At 43.1% G+C, this 24,137-nt stretch overlaps 1 protein-coding gene and 1 non-coding gene across 6 annotated transcripts in view; both read right to left on the bottom strand.

Annotated features, from left to right (window-relative positions):
• The window catches only part of RNF13 (ring finger protein 13), a 133,648-nt gene that overhangs the window by 24,749 nt on the left and 84,762 nt on the right, over positions 1–24,137 (bottom strand). For all 5 annotated transcript variants that reach the window (XM_036242884.1, XM_036242883.1, XM_036242885.1 and 2 more), the window contains 2 exons: positions 16,331–16,436; positions 5,079–5,172 (listed from right to left, as the gene is read on the bottom strand). In XM_036242884.1, the coding sequence (XP_036098777.1) occupies positions 5,079–5,172; positions 16,331–16,436 (200 nt within the window). The remainder of the gene's footprint in view (positions 1–5,078; positions 5,173–16,330; positions 16,437–24,137) is intronic.
• Positions 4,815–5,015, bottom strand: LOC118617978. The gene has a single exon (XR_004956925.1). It is a non-coding gene; the product is annotated as a small nucleolar RNA SNORA73 family (small nucleolar RNA).

Raw genomic sequence — 24,137 nt, 5'->3', positions numbered from 1 at the left:
CTCAGAGAGGGAACTTGGACACGCGGAGGACGGGGCGGGAGGACGGGGCGGGCGGCTGGCGCTGCCGAAGCCCAGGCCCAGCGAGGGCTGCCGGCAACCCCCGGCGACACCCAGCAACACCCCGGCGACCCCCGGCGACCCCCAGAATCCCCGGCGACCCCCAGCGACCCCCGGAAACCCCCAGCGATCCCCGGCAACCCCCAGCGACCCCCGGCAACCCCCGGCGACCCCCAGCAACCCCCGGCGACCCCCAGCAAACCCCTGGCAACCCCCAGCGACCCCCGGCAACCCCCAGCAAACCCCAGCGACCCCCGGCGACCCCCAGCGACCCCCGGCAACCCCCGGAGACCCCCAGCGACCCCCAGCAAACCCCCAGCGACCCCCGGCGACCCCCAGAAACCCCCAGCGACCCCCAGCAAACCCCGGCAACCCCCAGCGACCCCCGGCAACCCCCAGCGACCCTCAGCGACCCCCGGCAACCCCCAGCGACCCCCGGCAACCCCCAGCGAACCCCAGCGACCCCCGGCGACCCCCGGCGACCCCCAGCGAACCCCGGCGAACCCCAGCGAACCCCGGCGACCCCCGGCGACCCCCGGCAACCCCCGGCGAACCCCGGCGACCCCCGGCGACCCCCAGCGAACCCCGGCGACCCCCAGCGACCCCCGGCAACCCCCAGCGACCCTCAGCGACCCCCAGCAACCCCCAGCGACCCCCGGCAACCCCCAGCGAACCCCGGCGACCCCCAGCGACCCCCGGCAACCCCCAGCGACCCCCAGCAAACCCCCAGCGACCCCCGGCGACCCCCAGCAAACCCCCAGCGACCCCCGGCGACCCCCAGCGACCCCCGGCGTCCCCCAGCAACCCCCGGAGACCCCCGGGACGGACGCGGCAGGAAGAAGCGTCGGCGCCTTCGGAAGGAAACATTCTTGCCAACATCTTGATTTGGGAAATCTAGTTTGTAAGCATGTGAGGAAATGAGTCTCTGTTGTTTGAACCACCTCATTTGTGACCTTTGTTATGAGCCCTACGGAAATGAATCTAGAAGGTAGGAGTTGAATCCGGGTAAAAGGGTTATGGTGTTTTTTGTACTGTTCATGCAAAGGTTTTGTCCTCTTAACGGTCTTTCTCAAAATAAAAGTTTTTAACTTTGAAGCAGTTTTGTTTTGTTTTTTGAAAGTTTGAAATTATTTCCCCAAAAGTTAAAGAAGAAGGCCTAGGACCTTTACGGACATTTCTCCATAGAACACGGACAAATGACCAATAAGCACCCGAAAAGCTGCTCAAAATCACTCCTCCCAAGGGAAATGCAAACCAAAACCACGTGAGACACCACAGCCCATCCATTAGGGCGGCTACTATTTGAAAAACAGAAAAAGACAAATGTGGGCAAGGATGAGGAGGAACGGGACCCCAGCCCCCTGCTGGTAGAAACGTGAAGTGACAGAGCCACTGTGGAAAAGGGTGCGCGTTCCTCAAAACTTAAACCGGGTACCCCGTGATCTAGCAATTCCACTCTGGGTGCAGACCCAGGACGTGAAAGCCGAAGTCACACAGGCATCTGTGCAGCCGTGCTCACAGCAGCTCACTCACCACAGCCAACAGGAGAAAGCAACCCAAGTGCCCACTGCCAGATGATGGATAAACAATGGCATATAAGGAGAGTATTTTGAATATTATTCAGCCTTAAAAAGGAAGGGAATCCTACCACACGCTACAACAGTGAATGAAGCGTGAGAACATTATACCAAGTGAAAAAGGCTGGTCACTTATATCCCATTTATATGGGTACCCAGAACCATCCAATTCAGAGACAAGGGAGAATGGTAGTTGCAGGGACTGGTGGGGGGGGGGGGGGGGGGATGGGCAGCTGTGGGTTACTAGGTAAAGTTTCAGTTTGGGAAGATGAGAAAGTTCTGGAGATGGATGCTGGTGATGGCTGCAGAACCACGTGAATGTACTCAATGGCACTGAACCGCACACTTAAAATGGTTAAAATGGTCAATTTTATGTTATGCATATTGTACTACAAACTGTACAATAACTGTGTACATGTGTTTGGAGCTGGGGTGGCCTGGACAAGCTGGTTTTAATTTTGCACAGAAGTACCGAGTGTAAGAATAGCTAAGACTGTTGAAGGACGAGGTGGCAGCACAGCTGTCACAGGGACCACGACTCACCTGAGCCTACAGGAAGTGGAGCAGTATGACAAGGGTACACAGTAAGAGCAGCAAGTCTGGAAACACATGCACACCTACCCGGACACTTGACTGTATCAGAGGTGAGACTGCAGAACATAACAGTCTTTTTAACAGTTAGCTGAGACAACTGGATATCCTTATGTAAAATATCAAACTATAAACACCGTAAATGGGCCATTGAACAGAGTCAGTTCAGGTGAATTCATACCCAAACGTGAGAGGCAAAGCTATAAAGCTTTCAGAAGACACTGTAATAGTTATATGATCCTGGGGTGAGAAATAAGTTCTTTGAAAACATGCAAGAACACTGCCATAAAAGACATGAAATTTAGTCCTGTGAAAAAATAAGCCACAAACAAGAGGACGGTTAAAACACATCAAATCAGTGAAGAACCAATTCCCCATAGACCACACCTCCGGGGTGGGAGTTGTGGGAATATATAAAGAATCCCTCCCTACATATGGAAAAGAGGGGGAGAGGATAACCTTACAGAAACATGGCATGAAAGTGGAAATCAAACTGGTAAATAAAAATACAGGTACTTAACCTCATTGGGAGGAGAGAAATGTAAATTAAAACTACTATGAGAGCTCTAGGCGGGCTTGCTCAGTGGTTAGATTCCTTGCAGAGGCACGTACCTGGGTTGCAGGTTTCATCGCTGGCCCTGGTTAGGGTCATTTGGGAGACAACCAACTGATGTGTCTCTCTCACACAGATGTTTCTCTCTTTCTCATTCTCTCTCTCTCCTTCCCTCCCTTCTGCTCTGTCTGAAAATCGATGGAAAAATATCCTGGGATAAGGACTAACAAAAAACAAAAAAACTACTATGAGATATCTTTATAAAATATTGGTATAAATATGTTGGACAACAGGAACTCCTATACACTGTTGGTGGGAGTATAAACTGGTACCACCATTACTTTGGAAATAAAACTGAAGATAAGCATATCCTATGACCCAGCTAATCTACTTCTAGGTAGACACCCTAACGAAAGTAACGTTCAAATAAACCACAATGTAAAAATGTTCTTAAGAATGTGGTCTGTAATAGCCCTAAACTCAAAACAAAAGAAAAAAATGTTTATTAATAGCAAAATGGATAAATTAATATATTTATACAATGGAATACAATTGAGTGAACTGTGTATTATACGTGCTATAATTAATTTCATCAAAAAATCTGTTACTAAAAAAGGAGACAGGATAAAACAAATGCAATTCAAAACAGGAAAAGGAAAGCATACTGCCTGGGGACGCATGCAGAGGCTGTCAACTTCAGAGAAAGGCAGTGAAATGATCACCATAAGCCAGCACAGTGACCACTTCCAGTGAGGAAGAGGATTATGATCTAGAAGGGGCACAGTGGTTTCCGGGGTGCTAGTCCTGTTCTATTTCCTGAACTGGATGGTTCCAGAAATGCATGTCATGCACTTTTCTGAATATATGTCATACTTCACGTTTTTAGCAAACAGGGATGTTGAGGGCACACCACTCCATACAGATCAACGTGGCCACGGAGTGTCACTGACGCTGTCTGGTTCATAACCAATACCCTGAAAGGGAGGTTCAGTGTGCCAGGCAACCACGTTACAGTCCATCTGCCTGCCTCCTCTCCGAGAACGATACATTGTAACTTTCTGTTCTCACACCCCAGCCTCCCCCGTCCTGTCCTCACCCTCGGCTATGGTTGTTTCCTACCTCACTGAGAAAGATGGAGTAAAGAACACTTCCACGGACTCTCCACCTAAATACCCATCTACTGGGGCTCTGCACCCAATCTTTCACCTGGCCTTAGCTCCGTGCTCTGCTGGGCAGTGCGCCGACTGCACCGGACCCCACCCCTCCTCCTCTCTCAAGGCACTGTCACAGCCACTCCCCTGTGTCACCAGCATCCTCTGCAGCGTGCTGCTATCTCTTGACCCAACTCCCCCACCAGCTACTACCCCATTTCTTGGCTCCCCTTTGCAGTTAATTTTCTTGAAAAAGTTGTCTGTAGTTACTGTCTCCAATCTCTCTCCTTCCACTTACTCTTAAACCCACCAAAATCAAGTTTTAGGCCTGACTACTATGTCAAAACTGCTCAAGATAATCAATAACCTCTAATGGTAGGAGAAGCTCCACTGGTTGTAATATCGACCACACCCTCCAGCTCTGTCGGTACCGGCTGTGACATTAGTTTTTCCCTCTCTGACCCTCTCGTTCTTCACCTCTAATGCCCATTATCGTATCCACTTCCCGGAAACGTGGAAACGTCATGAGAGAATACATGTAAAACGGAACGGCACACGGCAGCTGCCCACGTGTCCGCTAACGCAGTGTTAACGCAGCGGGGTGCGGTGCGAGAGGGAGGCCGGTGGGAGCAGAGGAGGATCTGATCCACCGATGTTTACAACTGCTGGCACGTGGTGATAATAAAAGCATCTGGCCAGTGTCACTGCTGTTTTTAAATTCTCTGCAGACAACGTACCCTACTTGCCTTCACTGGGGTACAGCACAGGACATTTCCCTCATCCACTCATTCTTTACCAGCTGAATGTGAGGCACAGTATGTGGCACAGACTCAAAAGGTAGTACTAAGAGTGTGGTCACCACAAATTCTTTTTTTTTTTTTCCCTAGACGTTTCCTGCATGGTTTTCTCCTCAGTCCTTGTCCACAGGACTCTGAGAAGCTGTAGGAACACGCAGGCGCAGACCCCAGGCCCGCCTCTCTCTCCAACCACGTGGGAGGGACTGTACAGCATCGGGCAGAGCCCTGTGCTCCCCGACCCACCTGCACAGAGCCTGGGAAGAGTGAGCTCCCAGGGCATCCACGCTGGGGGTCACTACAAATTCTTAAATAAAATAAGGGTAATTATTAGAACATAAAGATATTCACTCACCTTTTTTGAACTTATGTATAGGGAGTTTCTTAAGTTGATCTTTATGAAGTCTGTTTCTTCTAGCTCTATGTCTATCCTGGAAAAATTTTGTGATCTAAAAATAAAAGGGAAAAAAGGAATCAAATCTTAAACATGGGAACAGGAAATGGCCATTATAATAGCAAATATCTTTTAAGTTTCTGGATAGCTGCTGAAAATCAATTTACTTAAATTCTAATGGCATTAAACTACATTAGTGATTAATTACCCCCATTAAATTATCCTTTCAAGTTTTATTCATTCACCTACATTATCTTTAATTTACTGGCAGAAACATTATAAATAACATATATTTGTTTGAAAAAATACAAATGGTAAACTATAGTTACAATGAGGATCAAGAAGAATGGCAGAGTTGAAATTCCTGTTAAGTTATAAACAAAAGAAGTTTTCAAATATACACGTATTAGGCACTGCACTTTCAATTCTGGCAAATACAGAACACCTCTACTACAAATATTCAGAAATGCCAGATAACATACAAACATTTTCTTTTTAATATGATTTATTGAATTTTAGAGAAAGGAAAAGGGGGACAGAGAGAAACCTTGATGAGAGAGAAACATCGACCGGCTGCCTCCTGCATGCCCCTCACTGGGAACTGAGCCCCGACATGGGCAGGTGCCCTGACCAGGAATTCAACCAGCACCCTCTTGGTGCAGGGTCAGTGCTCAATCACTGAGCACACTGGGTGGGCACATGCAGAAGATGTTCACTATGAATGACTGTGCTTGTAAGAATAAAAAGGGAGTCCACGGTGCTAGAACCAAATGCCAAAAGCAACATCCACAAAAGAAAATTTTGACAAATTCGACTACAATGTTAAGGACTTCTGTCCTCAAATGACAGTTAAAAGATAAAAGACAAGTCACAGACTGAGATCAAATATAGGCAAACCACACATAAATAAGGGATTTGTATACAGAATAATAAAAAAGCTCAAAACTCAATAATAGGAAACCACACAATCCAATAGAAAAAGTGAGCAAAATATTTGAATAAGCACTTCACCACAGAAGATCTGAGGATGGCAAATAATCACTTGAAGAGATGCTCAACAAATGAGTCAACAGGAAACTAAAATTCAAACCACAAATACCACTACACACCAATGAGAATGACTAAAATGAGACAGACTATGGGCAGAGGAAGTAAACTGACACCTCTCCAAACAGGACATACAAATGGCCAAGAGACATATGGAGAAATGCTCAACATCACTAATCATCAGAGAGATGCAAATTAAAACAACAGTGAGGTATCACCTCACACCTGTCAGAATGGCCGCCATCAACAAATCATCAAACAACAAGTGCTGGCGAGGGTGTGGAGAAAAGAGGACTCTAATACACTGCTGGTGGGAATGCAGACTGGTGCAGCCACTATAGAAAACACTATGGTGTCACCTCAAAAAATTAAAAATTGAATTGCCATTTGACCCAGTGATCCCCTAAGAAACTTGAAATATACCCTAAGAAGCTTGAAACACCAATCAGGAAGAATATATGTACTCCCATGTTCATAGCAGCACTATTCACAATAGCTAAGATCTGGAAACAGCTCAAGTGTCCATCAGTAGACGAATGGATAAAAAAGCTGTGGTACATATACACAATGGAATACTATGCAGCTGTAAGAAAGAAAGATCTCTCATCCTTTGAGACAACATGGAGGGACCTGGAAAGTATTATCCTAAGCGAAACAAGCCAAACAGAGAAAGACAAGTATCATATGATCTCACTTATTTGTGGAATATAATGAACATAACAGTCTGGGGAATGGGGTAGTCCCAGAGACGTGGAAGTGGGGTACAGACTGACAATCTCCAGAAGAGGGGGTGGTGGGGGAGAGATAAACCACAGAACTTATATGCATGTGTGCATGAACAATGGACATGGACAACAAAGCTGGGGACAGGGCAGGGAGGGAGGGGGAAGGGGAATCAGTGGGGGGAAAAGGAGAAACATCTGTAACAAAAATAAATAATAAAATAAAATAAATAAAATAAAACAACACAATAAAATGAGACAGACTGACTACACCCAGCGGCAAGGAGAGAAAGCGCCCCGGTACACTAACAGGAGACTGTGAATGGTCCCACCCACTGAAAAACAATTTGGTGGTTTCTTATCAGTTTAACATACATGTACCATATAACCCAGTCATCCCACCCCTAGTTTTATTTACCCAGCAGGAATGAAAGCACATATCCATACTACAATTTGAATACAAAAGTCCATGTCCAAATGTCCACGTCAGCTTTATTTGTAAGAGCCTAAAATTATAAGCAACTCAAATGTCCATCAACAGGTAGATGGATAAACAAAACCTTGGCATTTCCATACAATGGAATATAACTCAACCATGAAAAAAAACGAATAATCAATGTATTCAATAACATATATGAATCTCCCAATTATTATTCTGAGAGAAAAGAGGAAGACACAAAAGATTACATAGTTTATGGTTCCATGTGTATAAAATCGTAGAAAATCTGGAGTGACACAAAGCAGATCTGTGGTTACCGAGGGCTGGGGGAGAGGGACATGACGGCCGAGCTGGAAGGAGCTGGAGGGAGGGGTCACCAGGGAGCAGGAGGGAACTGAGCTATCAACATTCATGGTCTTGATCGTGGTGGTGGCTCCACAGACATACACATGTCAGAATCTGCCAAATTGTGTAATTCAAATATGTAAGGTTTATTATGTTAATCATGCATTAATAAATGCTTTAAAAAAAATAACAGTGACCACTAGAAGAAGAACTATATAATGTAAGCTTTCAAACAAGGAGGAGAAGAGATGAGAGAGAAGGGGGAGGGGGAGGTAGGGAGAGAAAGAGGGAGAGAGAGAAAGAAAAAGAATAAATAAAAGTTGAGTAACCCAAATTTACATAGAAGAAAAAAACTAATAAAAAGTAAACAACAGAAATTAGTACAAATACACAATGATTAAATTCACCAGTTTTCCAAAAAAAGAGTGTATCATATTAGATAAAGAAAAAATTCCAAGCATGCGCTATGTACAGGACACAAGATTAAAACTTAACAACACACTAAGACAAAAATAAAGGTAAAAAATAAAGGGACAGATAAAGATAGACCACGATAATACTAAGTACAGAAAAAGATGGCATATCAAGTAAAATAGAATTTAAGATAAAAGTCATCATTAGGAAACAGTCATGACAATGATAAAAAGGACGTTTCCTCTAGAAAATGACAAAATTATAAGAGAAATACACAAATTCACAAGCTCCAGCAAACAAACATGTGGCGATGACAGATCTACGCTGCCGGCATGGGAGCCGTCGGCATGCGCGGCTCTGAGCGTGGAAATGCAGCTAATCTCAACCGAGATGTGCATGAAAGTACCAAATACACCCAGATTGCAAAGACTTTAGTACAAAAAGAAGGTAAAACATTTTATAACTATTCGTATTAATTGAATGGTGAAATACAGTTTAGCTTTATTAGGTTAAGTAAATATAGCATTTAAACTAATATCACCTATTTCTTTTTACCTCTTTTAATTTGGCTAGCAGAAAATTTTAAATTATAATAAATGATCTGGGGTGGTGAACACACAATACAATATACAGAAGATATATTATAGCATTATACACCTGAAACCTATATAATTTTACTATCCAATGTCACCCCGATAAACTCAATAAAAAAGTAAAGATATGCCCTGGCCTGTTTTCCTCAGTGGTTAGAGCGTCGGCCCACAGACCAGTCGCGGGTTCGATTCTGGCTTAGAGCACGTACCTCGGTTGCAGTTTGGTCCCTGGCCCTGGTCAGGGTCGTGTGGGAAGCAACCAATCAACGTGTCTCTTGTCTCTCTCACATCGATGTTTCTCTCTCTCTCTGTCTCCCTCTCTCCCACTCTGAAGATAAAAGGAAAAAATATCCTCCAGTGAGAATTAAAAAAAATTTTTTTTTTAAAGTAAAGATAAATAAATGAACTCATTGATTCCAGCTCCATCATCATGTAACCACAGGCAAGTTGTTTCATCCCTCGGAAGCTCAGTTCCTCACCTGTAAATTGAGGATCATGATTCACACATACTGGGGTCACGCTAAGGATGACAAGAGATAACATATGGCTCTGGCCAGGTGGACCAGTTGGTTGCAGCATCTGATCCCACACACCAAAAAGTTGCAGGTTCGATTTTGGGTCAGGGCACAAACCTAGGTTACAGGTTTGATTCCCAGTCTGGGCGCATAGGGGAGGTAACTGTTCAATGTATGTCTCTCTCTAAAATTAATCAAAACATATCCTCAGGTGAGGATTTAAAAAATAAAATAAAAAAGTTAGATAACATATGTATGTTATTGGTTATATAAAAATGTACAATAGTCCTGGCCAGTTTGGCTCAGCGGTTAGAGCGTCGGCCTGCGGTCCTGAGAGACCTGGGTTCGGTTCCCGCTAAGGGCATGTACCTCGGTTGCAGTTTGTCCCCGGCCCTGGTTGGTCGTGCGGGTGGCAGCCACTCGATGTGTCCCTTTCACGTCGATGTTTCTCTCTCTCTCTCCCTTCCTCTCTCTCCCTCCCACTCTATCTGTACAAAAAATGGAAAAATATCCTTGGGTGAGGATAAAAAAAATAAAAAAAATGTACAATAAACGTTAATTTTCTGCCAAAATAAATACAATTATAACTGTGTCTCACAACATTGGTCTGTTGCCTAGCACTGCTTCAGGAAACAGAAGAGTGAAATACCACAGACACTGTGATGACTGCACAATTCTGCACGCATACCACAGACACTGATGACTGCACAATTCTGCACGCGTACCACAGACACTGATGACTGCACAATTCTGCACGCGTACCACAGACACTGATGACTGCACAATTCTGAACGCGTACCACAGACACTGTGATGACTACACAATTCTGCACGCGTACCACAGACACTGTGATGACTGCACAATTTTGCACGCATACCACAGACACTGTGATGACTGCACAATTCTGCACGCGTACCACAGACACTGATGACTGCACTATTCTGCACGCGTACCACAGACACTGATATCTGCACAATTCTGCACGCGTACCAGACACTGATGACTGCACAATTCTGCACGCGTACCACACTGTGATGACTGCACAATTCTGCACACATACCAGACACTGTGATGACTGCACAATTCTGCACGCGTACCACAGACACTGTGATGACTGCACAATTTTGCACGCATACCACAGACACTGTGATGACTGCACAATTCTGCACGCATACCACAGTGATGACTGCATAATTCTGCACGCATACCACACTGTGATGACTGCACAATTCTGCACGCACACCACAGACCCTGATGACTGCACAATTCTGCACGATAACCACAGACACTGTGATGACTGCACAATTCTGCACGCATACCACAGACACTGATGACTGCACAATTCTTCACGCGTACCACAGACACTGATGACTGCACAATTCTGCACGCGTACCACAGACACTGTGATGACTGCACAATTCTGCACACATACCAGAAACCACTGAATGGTGCCTTTTACATGGGTCAATTGTATGTATGTGAATTATACAGGTGAGGCAAAGGTAGTTTTACAGTTGTTTGTATGGAAAATAATATAATTAATAATAGTACAAGAATAAACTGTTTTGCAAATCCACAACTGTAAACCTACTTTTGCCCTACCCTATATTTCAATAAAGCTATTTAAACACTGTGAAAAAAAAAGACTTGACAAAACTAATGTGCAAACTCAAACAAAAGAACATACACAAACTTTGCAAACTACAATTGTTTTCACACGCATGGGGAATGTTTATACGATAAAATAAAAAAGCCTTTTCCTTTTTAGAGGCAGAGGAAGGGGGAGAGAACCGCGGATGAGAGAGCAACCCCGGCTCAGCCGCCTCCTGCACGTCCCCAGCGGGTGGAGCCCGCAGCCTGGGCGCCAAGCAATCTGGAACAGTGCTTTCTGACCACACGGCAAGTGCATTAGAAATCAATGAGGAGGGAAAGATACAGGAACAAACATATATTTTGAACACTTAAAGTAGTTCACAAGTCACAGGAGACGTCAGTGGACATCTGTGTGAGGGCCCTGAACCCGGCAAGCCTCTTGGCCAGCTGCTGCCAGATGACGAGGCACAGGATGAGCTGCAGACGGAGGCGAGCGGAGCACCCAGCTCAGCGGAGAAAGAGACAGACTTTTCGCTGAACCACAGAAACAGTCTGCCTTACCCACGGAGACAGGACTAAGACAACGGGAACGGTGTGGGCCTTCCCCTCCCCGCCCCCAGAACTGCAGAACCAGTCTGGAGGAGCTGAAGACGGCTGGTCCGAGAGAGAGGTGGAGTCAGGCAAGCATGCCTCTAACCCTCATGTCCTCTTCCCACCGGCACCACACAGGTAAGACACCTGATCTTTCCTAAGACCGACTGAGTGCGAGTCGAGGAGGGCCGGGAGTCACAGTGACTGAGTCCCCCTCACACGGATGGAGAAGCAAAGAGTTGTAAAGAAACAGACATAAAACAATCAAAAAATTTAAACAAACCAATAAAAATATTCCTTATCAAAATTTATGTTACAGCTAAAGTTAAAGAGAAATGTATAACCTAAATGCATATACTAACAAGAAAAAAATTTTAATAAGCATTCCGCTGAACAAGCTAGAAAAAGAAAAGCAATATATCCAAACAAAACAGAAGAAACCAAATAATGAATGATGCTAAGAGCAGACATTCATGAGATAAATGAAAAATGAAAGGACGTTAGAATACAAGTTACACTAAAATCAAAGTTGCTTAACATCAGGGATTTTAAACTATTTTGTTCAATGATGGATCCTCAGACCCTAGAGTAGTGACTGTTCATCCTAGGTGCAAAGTAAATATTTGTTGAATGAAAGGGGAAAACAACACATCAAAGTCTACTGATCTGAAAGGCAAAACAGATACACTAACAATAATGTGCAAGGCACAGGTGGATATGAAGAGATCTCATTCCACACACAGTAGAAATTCTCTGTAAGTTGTTATATGAGTATAAAAATATTATAAATCTTTTGCCACTGTATTTGATAACAGACTATATAATTTCCTAGAAATATAATTTAGTATGAAGAAACAGACAACCATCTGAATGTCCAGGTAACTATGAAAAAAGTCGGAAGACTTTAGATGATTTTATAGGCAACCTTCATCAAAAAGCCAAGTAACAGATAATTCCAATTTTAGAAAAAAATTATTTTAGAAAATGGAAAATAAGAGAAAGCTTCATTTTTTGTGGTGCTAGTTTTGTGTATAGTTATTTTTATGCTATTTACAACATAGTAAAATATACATAAAATTTACTGTCTTACCCATTTTTCTGCGGCATTTGTATACTCAAATTATTGTGCTACCATCACCACTACCCATCCATAAAATTATTTTCATCTTGAAAAACTGAAACTCTGTACCCATTAAACAACAATTCCCCATTCTCCCCTTCCTACAGCCCCAGCAACTACCATTGTACTTTCTCTGACTACTCCAGGTACCACATAAAATGGAATCATACAATATTTGGCCTTTTGTGACTGGCTTATTCACTCAGCACAATGTCCTCTAGGTTCACACATGTTGTAGCATGTGTCAGAACTTCCTTCCTTTTTAAGGCTGAATAATATTCCACTGTATGTATATACCACATTTTGTTTTTCATCCACTGATGAACAACTGGATTGCCTACTACAAACAGTGCTGCTATGAACATAGTTTCAACCCCCTACTTTTGACTCTTGTGGGTATATAATCCCCTTTTGATTCCCAGAAGTAGAATCACCAGATTATACGGTAATTTATGTTTAAATTTTTGAAGAATTACCACAGTGGCTGCTCCATTTAACATTCCTACCAACAGTACTGAAGAGACTGTCTAGTTCTGATGTCAAGAGTATTCTAGCTCCATAAAACTAAAACCTAGACATCAGATGGCTAATATTTTACTTAGGATTTTTACATCTATGGACAAATCTAAAACTTATGGACCTTTATTAGAAATCTGAATAATCCAAAATGCAAAGACAAAATGAACACATCATAATCAAAGTTACCCCAAAGATACAAGAATTTTTAAAATTTATAAAACAAATTAATGTAATCCAACTTAATAAAGAGAGAAAATCAATGATCATTACAACAGATAGAAGACATACTTCAGGACCCGTTCATTATTTTTCTGAGAAGCAAACAAAAATTTAGTTTATTTTATTTCTAATCCTTATACTGCCTTTTTCTTTCATGTTTTACCAGAAACTATAATGCAGTCCTAATAGAGTACAACAATAGGCAGCCTTTTTTCCTGACTTTCAAAGGAAGGCTTCTAATAATTTACCAAATGATAAATGATGTTCATTTAAAGTTTTTAGTCAACAGTCTGTATTAGTTTAAGGGGTTTACTTCTATTCCCGGTTTGCCAAGAGTATTTTTTATTTGTTTGTTGTTCTAACTTTCTACATTTCTTCTTCTTTTTGTTATTTTGGTTTTATTTATTTATTAAAAATTTTTTTTTTCCTTTATTGATTTTAGAGAGAGAGGAAGGGAGAAGGAGAGAGATAGAAACATCGATGAGAGAAAACATCAACTGGCCGCCTCCTGCATGCCTCCCACTGGGGATGGGGCCCACAACCTGGGCCTGTGCCCTCACCAGGAATCAAATGGGCAATGTCTTGGTGCAGGGTCGATGATCAACCACTGAGCCACACCAGCTGGGCTGGTTTTATTTATTTATTTATTTTTTTAAAATAATATATTTGTTGATTTATTTTTGTTACATATGTTTCTCCTTCCCCCCACCCCCTAGACACCTTCTAACTTTATATATTTCTTTCTACACTGAAAACCCAGGAGAATCAACAAATTCAGATGATCAAAATAGGATAATTCAGCAAGTTTATAGATACAAAATTATTATATACAAATTAATAGTGGCCACTGTCCAAATCATGGTTTCTAAATAAAACTCTTTAATAAGAGAAATAGGAGTCCTTGGAGAAATGTCTGATTCTAGGGCTGGGACAAGAAAAATGTAAGATGAGCCTGAAGCTTCTTATAATACCAGACAGGAAAGATACTTAAAAAATCAAAGGGACACAGAAATAAGCCTAACACAGCTCCCAATGGCCAAAGTGCAAATAATTTAAACATAAATAAATAATGTTGTATTTTACCCAAAGTGTAAAATAAATATACATGAGTACTTATTACTGTCAATGAATGAATGAATGAATGAATGAATGAATGACCAAGAGACAGATCTTCCTTACAAAAGAATTCTAGGTAATGTATGCAGATACTCCTCCAGGAAATGAAGCCTACCTCCTGCCCCTCTCTCTCCACCTTCAGGGTGGGCGATACTTAGTGCCTCGTTCCCAAAGGAAGAACAGAACAGCAAAGGGGAAAATGATAACTGCACAGTGGAAACCTGGCAACGCCCACCTTGACCGAGGGAGGAACACTAGCATCTCAGTGACATTACGCAGAGATCTCGTGTCCCCTGACATGACACCAGGAAAAGGGAATCTCACCTCTGGGAGAAAAGCATCAGACTGAGAGGCATTCTACAGGACACCTGGCCAAGGTCACGGGAAGTAGAGAGACTGAGACACTGTCACAGACCAGAGACTGGGAGGAGGTGATGACTAAACACAATGAGGTGCCCTGGATTGGGTGCATTGATGGAAAAGCTGGTGAAATCCATACAAGGTCTGGGTTTAGGTGCCGGTAATGTACCAAACGTCAGCCCTTAGTTTTAACAGACGTACCATGACAATATAAAGTGTTAACAGGGGAAACGAGATGAGAAATGTACTGGAACTCTCTTCTTTGCAATATTTCTGTAAATCTTAATGTGATTCCAAAATTAAAAGTTTATTATAAAAAATCAATAATGTTCTTATAGACTAGTAATAACCAATTAGAAAATGCAATTTCCAAAAAGTCTAACAAAAGATATGCAAAATATTTACAGAAAAAAATTATTAAAAAACTATGAACAATATAAATAAATGAAGACATACCATAGCAGCACAGGAAGACCAAACATTTCAAAGATGCCATTTAATTTTTAAATTAATCTATAAACTCAATATAATAATAAACTCATTAGATGTTGATATAAATATTCTTTATTTAAAAAATAGAAGTTAGCCCTGGCCGGTTTGGCTCAGCGGTTAGAGCGTCGGCCTGCGGTCCGGAGAGACCCGGGTTCGGTTCCCGCTAAGGGCATGTACCTTGGTTGCAGTTTGCCCCCGGCCCTGGTTGGGTCGTGTGGGTGGCAACCACTCGATGTGTTGCTTTCACATCGATGTTTCTCTCTCTCTCTCTCCCTCTCACTCTAGCTGAACCAAATATCAAAAAAAATGTCCTCGGGTGAGGATAAAAAAAATAAAAAATAGAAGTTAAAACAGTGGGGTTGTCTTACTCTTTTGCAAATGCCTATCTTAACAGAATACAGGATTCTCATATCTGCTTTGCCTTCAATTTGTTTTCATACCATATACCATGCACCCTCAGAAACCTCCATTATAAACCCCGAGACTGACAGAGACGAAGGCAAAAGTGTCTTAGTATTATTATGAAAATGACTGTGACCCTGCAGAGCCACTAAGAGTTCTGGAGCTATACTCGTAATCACTGTTTTGAAGAAACAATGTGTCATTCCCCTTAACCTCAAGCTCTCATACTGTTTTATTATTTACATTTTAATATGAACATTTTCAAACACAGAGAAGAGTTGAAAGAATTTTTATAACAAATACATATATAGCCACTACTTAGATTCTACAATTAAATACTTCAGCATATATATCATTACTTAGAATTTACCTTTTTTCTCTTTTCTTTTTAGGTAAAATTTACGTACAATGAAATGCACAAATTTAAGTGTACAATTTGGTGAATCGGGCATCAGGGAAACCCAACCCTTTTCCAGATTCAGAACATGCCTCACACCCGGGAAGCCCCCCATGCCCGTCCCAGCGAATCCCTCCACTCTCCCAAGTCCCGCAGAAGCAACCACTGGTCTGATTTTTTTCCAACCAGATTATCTTTCCTTTTCCAGAACCAGTTACGTAAATGGATTCATACAATATGTACTTTTTAATGTAAGGCTTCTCCTACTCAGTACAATGGTTTTAGAGCCATCTATGCTATTTTAAAGTAGTTAAACTTAATTTACCTACCATGAAAATGACTATCAAGATGAGACAGATGCCCACTATGATGAGGAAGGGAATCAGGTAGTATTCCAGAGGAAGGCTGAATTCTGGAACTAAGACAATGTGGCCCCTGGAAGAAACAAGAATGTATAAATGAGAAATATTAAGAGTTATCAAATTATGATGCTAATTAAAACCAAAGAAGTATTTTTTGAAAAGCATTTAGACATTACAATTCAATCCATTAAACACACCTCATTTTCAATAACTTAAGGAATGATTTTTCCATCTTTAAGACTATTTCACATATTTGCCAAAGTAAGTTGTCAAAATAATTAAAAAACTTTTAGAGTGGGTAGGGGAAATCGGCCAATCAGTACTTACTGTGCCCATCCTGGAAACATGTCATTCACCGAATTTAATAACTTGGGCAAAATATGCATATTTTACATGCAAAATCGGCATTAAAATAATGGCAGTACCTGGGGTAGTATGCCAACCACAAACCCCAACCCCAAGCAAACTGCTGTTCCCCAGTTCCTATGGGAAAACCCTGGGCATCAATGACGAAACATTTCCCTCCTCCCCGTATGCTTCCGTGAACGTGTTGCACCAGACGCGGAGGCACAGCTGCTGCACTCCACGGTCTGTGCGGTGGGGAGTGGAGGGCTGGCAAAGGAATTCATCAGACTACGTCCTTATTCTCCATCCCCTCCACTGCTAAACCGAGAGAACACCACCACAACCCTAGAAACTATGCATGATGCCGGGGGAGGGGAGCACGCGGCATGCCTTACTACCCTCAGGTACTGTCGCATTACCATTATAAAAATGAAACTGTGACGAGAGTAGGCACACTATTTGTGCAGCGTGGGCAACTTCTGCACAGCAGCGAGATCTGCACTAGACAATATCCTCAGGCTAGGGAAGGGCCTACATGCTGAGCAACATGAGCGACTTCCCCACCGCACTCCCGGGCTACTCGCTGACGTGGTGCAGCAACACCTGGTCACCCACCGCGGGGTGACTTTTTTAGGTAGCAAAACCAGGTACTTCGTAACTCAAGGATTAAATGCAAAACAAAAATTCTCAATTTTATAAAAGAAAGTAAAAATAGGTTGACTCTTTCCCCCATGTAGAGATGCTTAGGACACCGTAGTACTTAAGAAAAAGAACCTGAAAGCAAATTATTTCTATTCCAAAGTGATTTTTAAGTGTTTATGCTATTATTTATTACACTTACATCCAAGGAACTCTATCAAGCTTCACCAGAAACAAAAACAAACAAAAGAAGAGGTAATACCAGGAATTTCCCCCCACTAATTTAAATTTTCTCCCCAAACTGCTAAGATTGCTAGAATAAAAATAGCTTTTTACTTCAATCATCACTTTCCAACAGAATAGGGGAAGACAAAGGAATCACATGCACTGTTTGTACATTCCCATGAGATGACGAGGTGCTAACGTACCAGCAGTGTGAAGGGAGAGCAGGCCCGAGCCGCCCTGCTTGACACCATCTGTTTCGCATGAAGTCAGCTCTTCAAAGTATGTCCTGTTCTTGGCATGCGCCCTCTGGACCCCGAGCCAGGGCTGATGTGTGACAGAAGTGCCACTTTGAAGGAGAAGGGCTTGTCCACGAGGTGCTAACCCTGGCACACCTGCCGGCCACCCCCACCAGCTGCTAGAGATCAACAGCGTCAGGTTTAGAAACCAGACTACTGCGCATCCTCAGTGCAACCCATCGTGGCATCTCAACATCTCAGCACAGCAAACATTCTCCGCTATCCCGTTTCTTCTTCTTCTATGTTAGTCCTTCCTAAGGTGCTCACGGCCTACCTGAGATAAACGAACACGACCCTATGAGACAAGTCCCAGGGTTGCTTAGAAACGAACGGAACGGCCAGGTGAAAGGAAGTTAAGCTCAAAGAACAAGGCAGAGGCCCGAGCCAACCCGGAATTAGAAGAGTTTACTGGAAACTCCCCGTGTGTGTGACCACGGAAATGGAATCGATTCCAGAATTCTCTAGTGCTAGGAATCACAGGCCTGTGTTCTAAATCTAATGTTCTGTATGTCCTGTTAATGTTTGCTGTCACATTTCAGACCGTTTCCGTTTACTGTCACGGTGCACTGCGAGGGTTCTCAAAGGGTCAACAACTGACAGGGTTAAACATCTTAGGTCGGCAGTCGCACGCACATTCAAGGCTTTTCCTCAGCCCAGCTGCTCGCAGGCGCGGGTGACCATGATCACGTACTGGCCGAGAGCTGGACAGAGCACCATCCCTGCTTCCCTTCTGTCTCCTGTCTGACCAGCGGAGCCCGTCCATTCACCCCTGCCCCATGCATCTCAGATCAACTTGAATTTCAAAAATGAGAGATGTTTAAGCAGCTTTCGTATCTTAGCACACGACCTCCGTGTCCACCCCAAACACCCCACGAGCTCTGCAGCCGGGATTTGCTCACTGAGGCCGAGTCCTAAACCACCCAGGAAACAGTGTCTTACTCCCCTTCCCAGGAGTTTCCAGGCTCATTTCAAAGCAGGTGTCTCGACCCAAACTTTGTAACAATAATCACTCTGATTTCCCAGTCCCTCTGGGATACAAGATGTTGCCTTGTTGTGTTTTCACATCCAACCCCCACCATCTTGGATCAAAGAGCTACAGCCAAACTACGAGTCCCTGTGGACGTACAACTACACACCGGAGCCTGCCCTTCCTCCACACCAGCTGTCCAGGCAACGGCCTGTGATCAGCCCGCTGCTGGACACCCTCAGCACTGCAGACACTGCCTGCCGGAACGTGCCCCTTTCAGACAAAGCTAGGCCTACCTCACAACGTCCTGCATCCCTACGGACAGGCCCTGCTGCCGTGGGGACCCCTGTGCGCTGCCACCGCAGCCCTCTGTCCTGCTGGAGAACCTCAGGTAGCACAAGAGCAGTTTAATTTGACCGGCATTTACTGAACGTGCTGTCGCTGTGCCTGGTGTGAGGGACAAAATATGAAAAAACAGAGTCCCTAAACATGAGAGAAAATGGAGAATTTAGAGTAACCCCTCATTTTCAAAAGACAAAACAGGTCCATGAAGATTAAATGACTGGTAAGGGCCACACCCCAACAATATCTGCAGCACATCTTGCTACTCACTAGAATCAAAAGCCATTCTCTGCCCACAACTGTCAAGGTCGTATGTGGTCCAGCTGGTGTGGCTCAGTGGACTGATCATTGGCCCGTGGACTGAGCATTGGCCCACGGACTGAGAGGTCCCGGTCTGGGCACCTGCCCAGGTTTTGAGTTCAATCCCCAGCAGGGGGCGTGCTGGGGCCAGCCCATTGACGTTTCTATCTCTTCCTCTCTCTAAAAAAATCAATAAAAAAAATATCTAAAAAAAAACCTTGTGTGTCATCCAATGTTGTCTCTCCTTCTAAAAAGTTACTAAATGCATTTAGAGTTCAATTTTTAAATAGACCAAAATAAACAAAGGACATCAAAGAGCTTACAAAAATATTCTCTATGATTAAAGAAATGCCAATTTAACCAATGAATTTTCTTCTTATCATATGATAATCAAGAAGACAGACGATACAGTATGGGCAAGAGCTGAGGGAACACTGGCTTTCCTCAAACGCTGGTGCAAACGACAGGCCCACAGTTTCTGGAGGGCAGTAAGATTATTTACTATTCTTCTTCTCCAGCAATTCCACACGCAGATGCTTTTGATAAAGACACACTTGTACAACTGCACATGATGTATGATCAAAATTATTGTCATAGTACTCTCTGAAATGACAAAAACTGGGAGAAGGGATTAAGAGCTACCATTTATGAACCATTTACTTTGTCTCAGGTATTCCTTAGAAATCTGACTAATGTGTTTAATCCTCCTAACGATGCTGTGTCATTTTTAAAGATGAGGGAGGCTAAGGCCCAGATGTGATAAATTTTTGTTGCGGGTCAGACAGGTAAGAAGTGATGGAAGCCAGGATCTGATAGAATCCCCACAAGCCTGACTCCAGAACCCATGCTCATTCATAACCAGTCGCTGTCCTTGTTAAGTAAGTAAAGGTATATTAAGCCATGGACTATTATACTATTCCTTTTATTTATTTATTTATTTATTTATTTTTTTTTTATCCTCACCCGAGGACATTTTTCCATTTTTTGTACAGATAGAGTGGGAGGGAGAGAGAGGAAGGGAGAGAGAGTGAGAAACATCGACGTGAAGGGACACATCGAGTGGCTGCCACCCACACGACCAACCAGGGCCGGGGACAAACTGCAACCGAAGTACATGCCCTTAGCGGGAACCGATCCCGGGTCTCTCCGGACCGCAGGCCAACGCTCTAACCACTGAGCCAAACTGGCCAGGGCTACTATTCCTTTTAATAGCAGTTAAAAGAATGGACAGTAGTTAACAAGAATTAAGTACAATAAAAGAGATATTGGTAGATAATTTCTTAATATGGTAAAAAGCCAGAATCTGAAAGAAGAAACAAGAGGCTGCTCACTGAAGTGAGGAACAGCACAAAGAGGCCTGCCGTCTCCATTACTATTTAGCATGAGGCTGGAAGTACTGGCCAGCACGACCAGACAAGAACAAAAACAGTTACAAGCCTAAGAATGAGAAAGCAAAAGATAAAACTATTTCTACTGCCAATGAAAAAGTCACCGCCAACAAATAAGAGAATTTAGTCAAATTGCAGGTTCTAAAATCAACATATGAAAGTAAGCTTTTATATATACAAATAAATTCTGGTTAGTTTATAATAATGAAAGCACACACCCCATTAACAATAGCAAAAAAGATATACTTAAGTATAAATTAAAACAAAGAATGCTTTTTCTCACATGGGTTTTAGACTAAAAACAAACACCACGTCCTGCCCCACCAGTGTGGCCCAGGGAAATGACTGTAGTCCACGGACTGCGATGTCCCGGTCGGGCGCAGGAGGCAGCCCATCGATGTTTCTCCCTCACGTTGATTCTTTTCTCCCTCTCCCTTCCTCTCTCTCTAAAAAATACCTCCCAAGTACATAAAAGAGGAATTGACAAATAAAAGGACATACCATGTTTTCAGATGAGGAGATTTAACATCCTAAAAATGTCAATTCTCCCTAAATTAATTTATAAATATAATGTAATTTCAGTAAGAATAGCAGCAGGTTTTTCTGGCGCTAGACAGCTGCTTATCCAATTCCTTCGGAAGGAGAAACCAGAACCTCACGCGCTGCTGGGCAGGCAGACTGGAAAGCAGACTGGCAGGACCTCAAAGGTCACAGAGGCCCTGGCCGGGTGGCTCAGTAGGTTGGAGCATCATCCACACACCAAAAGGTTGCATGTTCGATCCCTGGTCAGGGCACATAAGGGAGGCAACCGATTGATGTTTCTCTCTCTCTCTCACCCCCCATTCCTCTCTCTCCCTAAAATCAACAAAAATATTCTTGGTGAGAATAGAAAGTCAGTCAGTCCCAGAGTGACCACAGAACCCTGCAATTCTAGTCTAGGTGTGTACCCTAGAGAAATGGAAGCACATGCACACATGACTTGTACATGAAGCTCACGGCAGCATCCTGCACAACAGCCAGGACACGGGAGAAGCTGAACGTCCTTCAGCTGGGGAGTGGAGGAACAAACGTGGTCTATCCATCACGTGGAATGCTATTCAGCAGTTATAAAAAAAAAAGAATAAAGCTACAACATGCATGTACCTTAACATTATTCTAAGTGAAAAAAATCCAATCACAAAAGACCACGTATTGTGTGATTCCACTTGTGTGCAATGATCAGAAGAGAAAACCATAAAGACAGAAGGTAGACTGCAGCTGCCTGGACGGGTGTGGGGAAGAGGAGGTGGGGAACAGGGAATGACTACGAACATGAACAAGGGTTCTCTCTGAGGTGTGAACAGGCCTAGAATTAGTGTGATGATGGCTGCACGACTCTGTAAAACACTGGAATAGATGAATTATATATTTTGAATAAGTAAATATTATAATAAGTGAAGCAGATCTCAATAAAGCTGTAAGTTTTAAAAGGGCACGCAAGCCAGAAGAGCTATAACAGACCAGAAAAGAGGAGTGGGGGTGGGGGCTCGCTCAGCAGACAGATCCATGCACTTCATAAAGCCCCGTAACAAAACACTGGTGCTGGAAGACACAAAGTAAAGAACAGAAAACCCAATCACGTATGCAGGATCTCCAAGGGGAGAAGGGATGGATGTTTTAAGGAGTAGTGTTGGTATAACTGGATGGTTATTTGGAAAAAGATACAACGTCATACTCTGCTCAAAGAGCATGTAGGCCAGATTTTAAAAGAGCCATAGACTGAATGTTAAAAATGAAACCATGCGAGTGTAAATGTGGATCCTGCGTAACTCGGAAGCAGTGGAAACCCTTGAGACTCAAGACTAGCAGCCCAAAGAAAAAGATTCATACATCTGATTACACGAAAAACCAATACTGTAAGTATAATTAACATAACAAATTATGAAAAAAATACTAGTGATGCATCACAAACACCTAACAAATAACTTCTAAAAACAGAGAGGACAATTACCAACATGCTGAAAGGGAAAATGGGCTAAAGATAAACAGTTCACAGGAATTGCATGCAAATAGTTCTTATACATAAGAGCAGATGCTCAGATCTGCCATAATAAGAGAAATATACATTAAAACTATAACAGGAGCCCTGGCCAGTTTGGCTCAGCAGTTAGAGCGTCGGCCTGCGGTACAGAGAGACCCGGGTTTGGTTCCCGCTAAGGGCATGTACCTCGGTTGCAGTTTGTCCCCGGCCCTGGTTGGTCGTGCGGGTGGCAGCCACTTGATGTGTCCCTTCACATCGATGTTTCTCTCTCTCTCTCCCTCTCACTCTATCTGTACAAAAAATGGAAAAATATCCTCGGGTGAGGATAAAAAAAAAAAAACTATAACAGGAACCATTTCTCACCTATCCGATTAGTAAAAACCCAAACATATGACAACCTACGGCGTTGAGGACTCTGAGGGAAAAGAGACACTTTCACGTATTGCTGGCATAACCGTGTGGGTGGGAATTGTCAACGTCTAGCAAAGTCCATACACACTGAACCTCTGACCTAGCATTCACACTGCTAGGAATCTATTCCAAAGGTAAACTACTAGCAAAAACGTGAAAAGACGTCTACATAGGGTTATTCACTATAGCACTACTTATAAGAGCAAAAGACCATAAATAATCCCAATGTTCATCAACAGGGGGCTGGATGATTAAACTGTGGCAGAAAAACAAAACGGAGTTCTATGAAGATATTAAAAACATATGAAGAATATCTCTATCTACTGATATGGTGTGATCTCTAGGGCATACTGTTAATTGAAGCAAACCAAGATAGGGAATAGTATTTATATATTGAGGATGGAAAATAAAGAAGAGATAGATATTTGCTTATAATATATATTTTTTTAATAATTAAAGAATAAACTAAAAGCTTTAGTAAGTTGTTACTTATAAGGTGGGAATAGAACAGGAGGGACAAGGTTATTTCTCTAAATATACATTGTTTTGTTGATTTTGACTTTAAGTTTATATAGAATTGTAAGTCACCATGGGAATTTTTAAAAAAGCAATCCCCAGCCCAACTGGTGTGGCTCAGTGGACTGAGCGTCGTCCCATGGAGAGGTTCTAGTTTCATTCCTGCTCAGGGCACATGCCCAGGTTGTGGGCTTGATCTCTGGTGGTGGTGGGGGGGGGGGGGTGCCGGAGGCAACCAATCGATGTTTCTCTCTCACATCTATGTCTCTACCTCTCTCCTTCCCCCTCTCTCTAAAACATCAATAAAAACATCCTTTTTTTTAAA

The sequence above is a fragment of the Molossus molossus genome, unplaced genomic scaffold, assembly GCF_014108415.1.
Source record: "Molossus molossus isolate mMolMol1 unplaced genomic scaffold, mMolMol1.p scaffold_m16_p_5, whole genome shotgun sequence".
Lineage (NCBI taxonomy): Eukaryota > Metazoa > Chordata > Mammalia > Chiroptera > Molossidae > Molossus > Molossus molossus.
The sequence above is the reverse complement of the archived record's forward strand: the minus strand, read 5'-3'. Positions and strand labels throughout refer to the sequence as shown.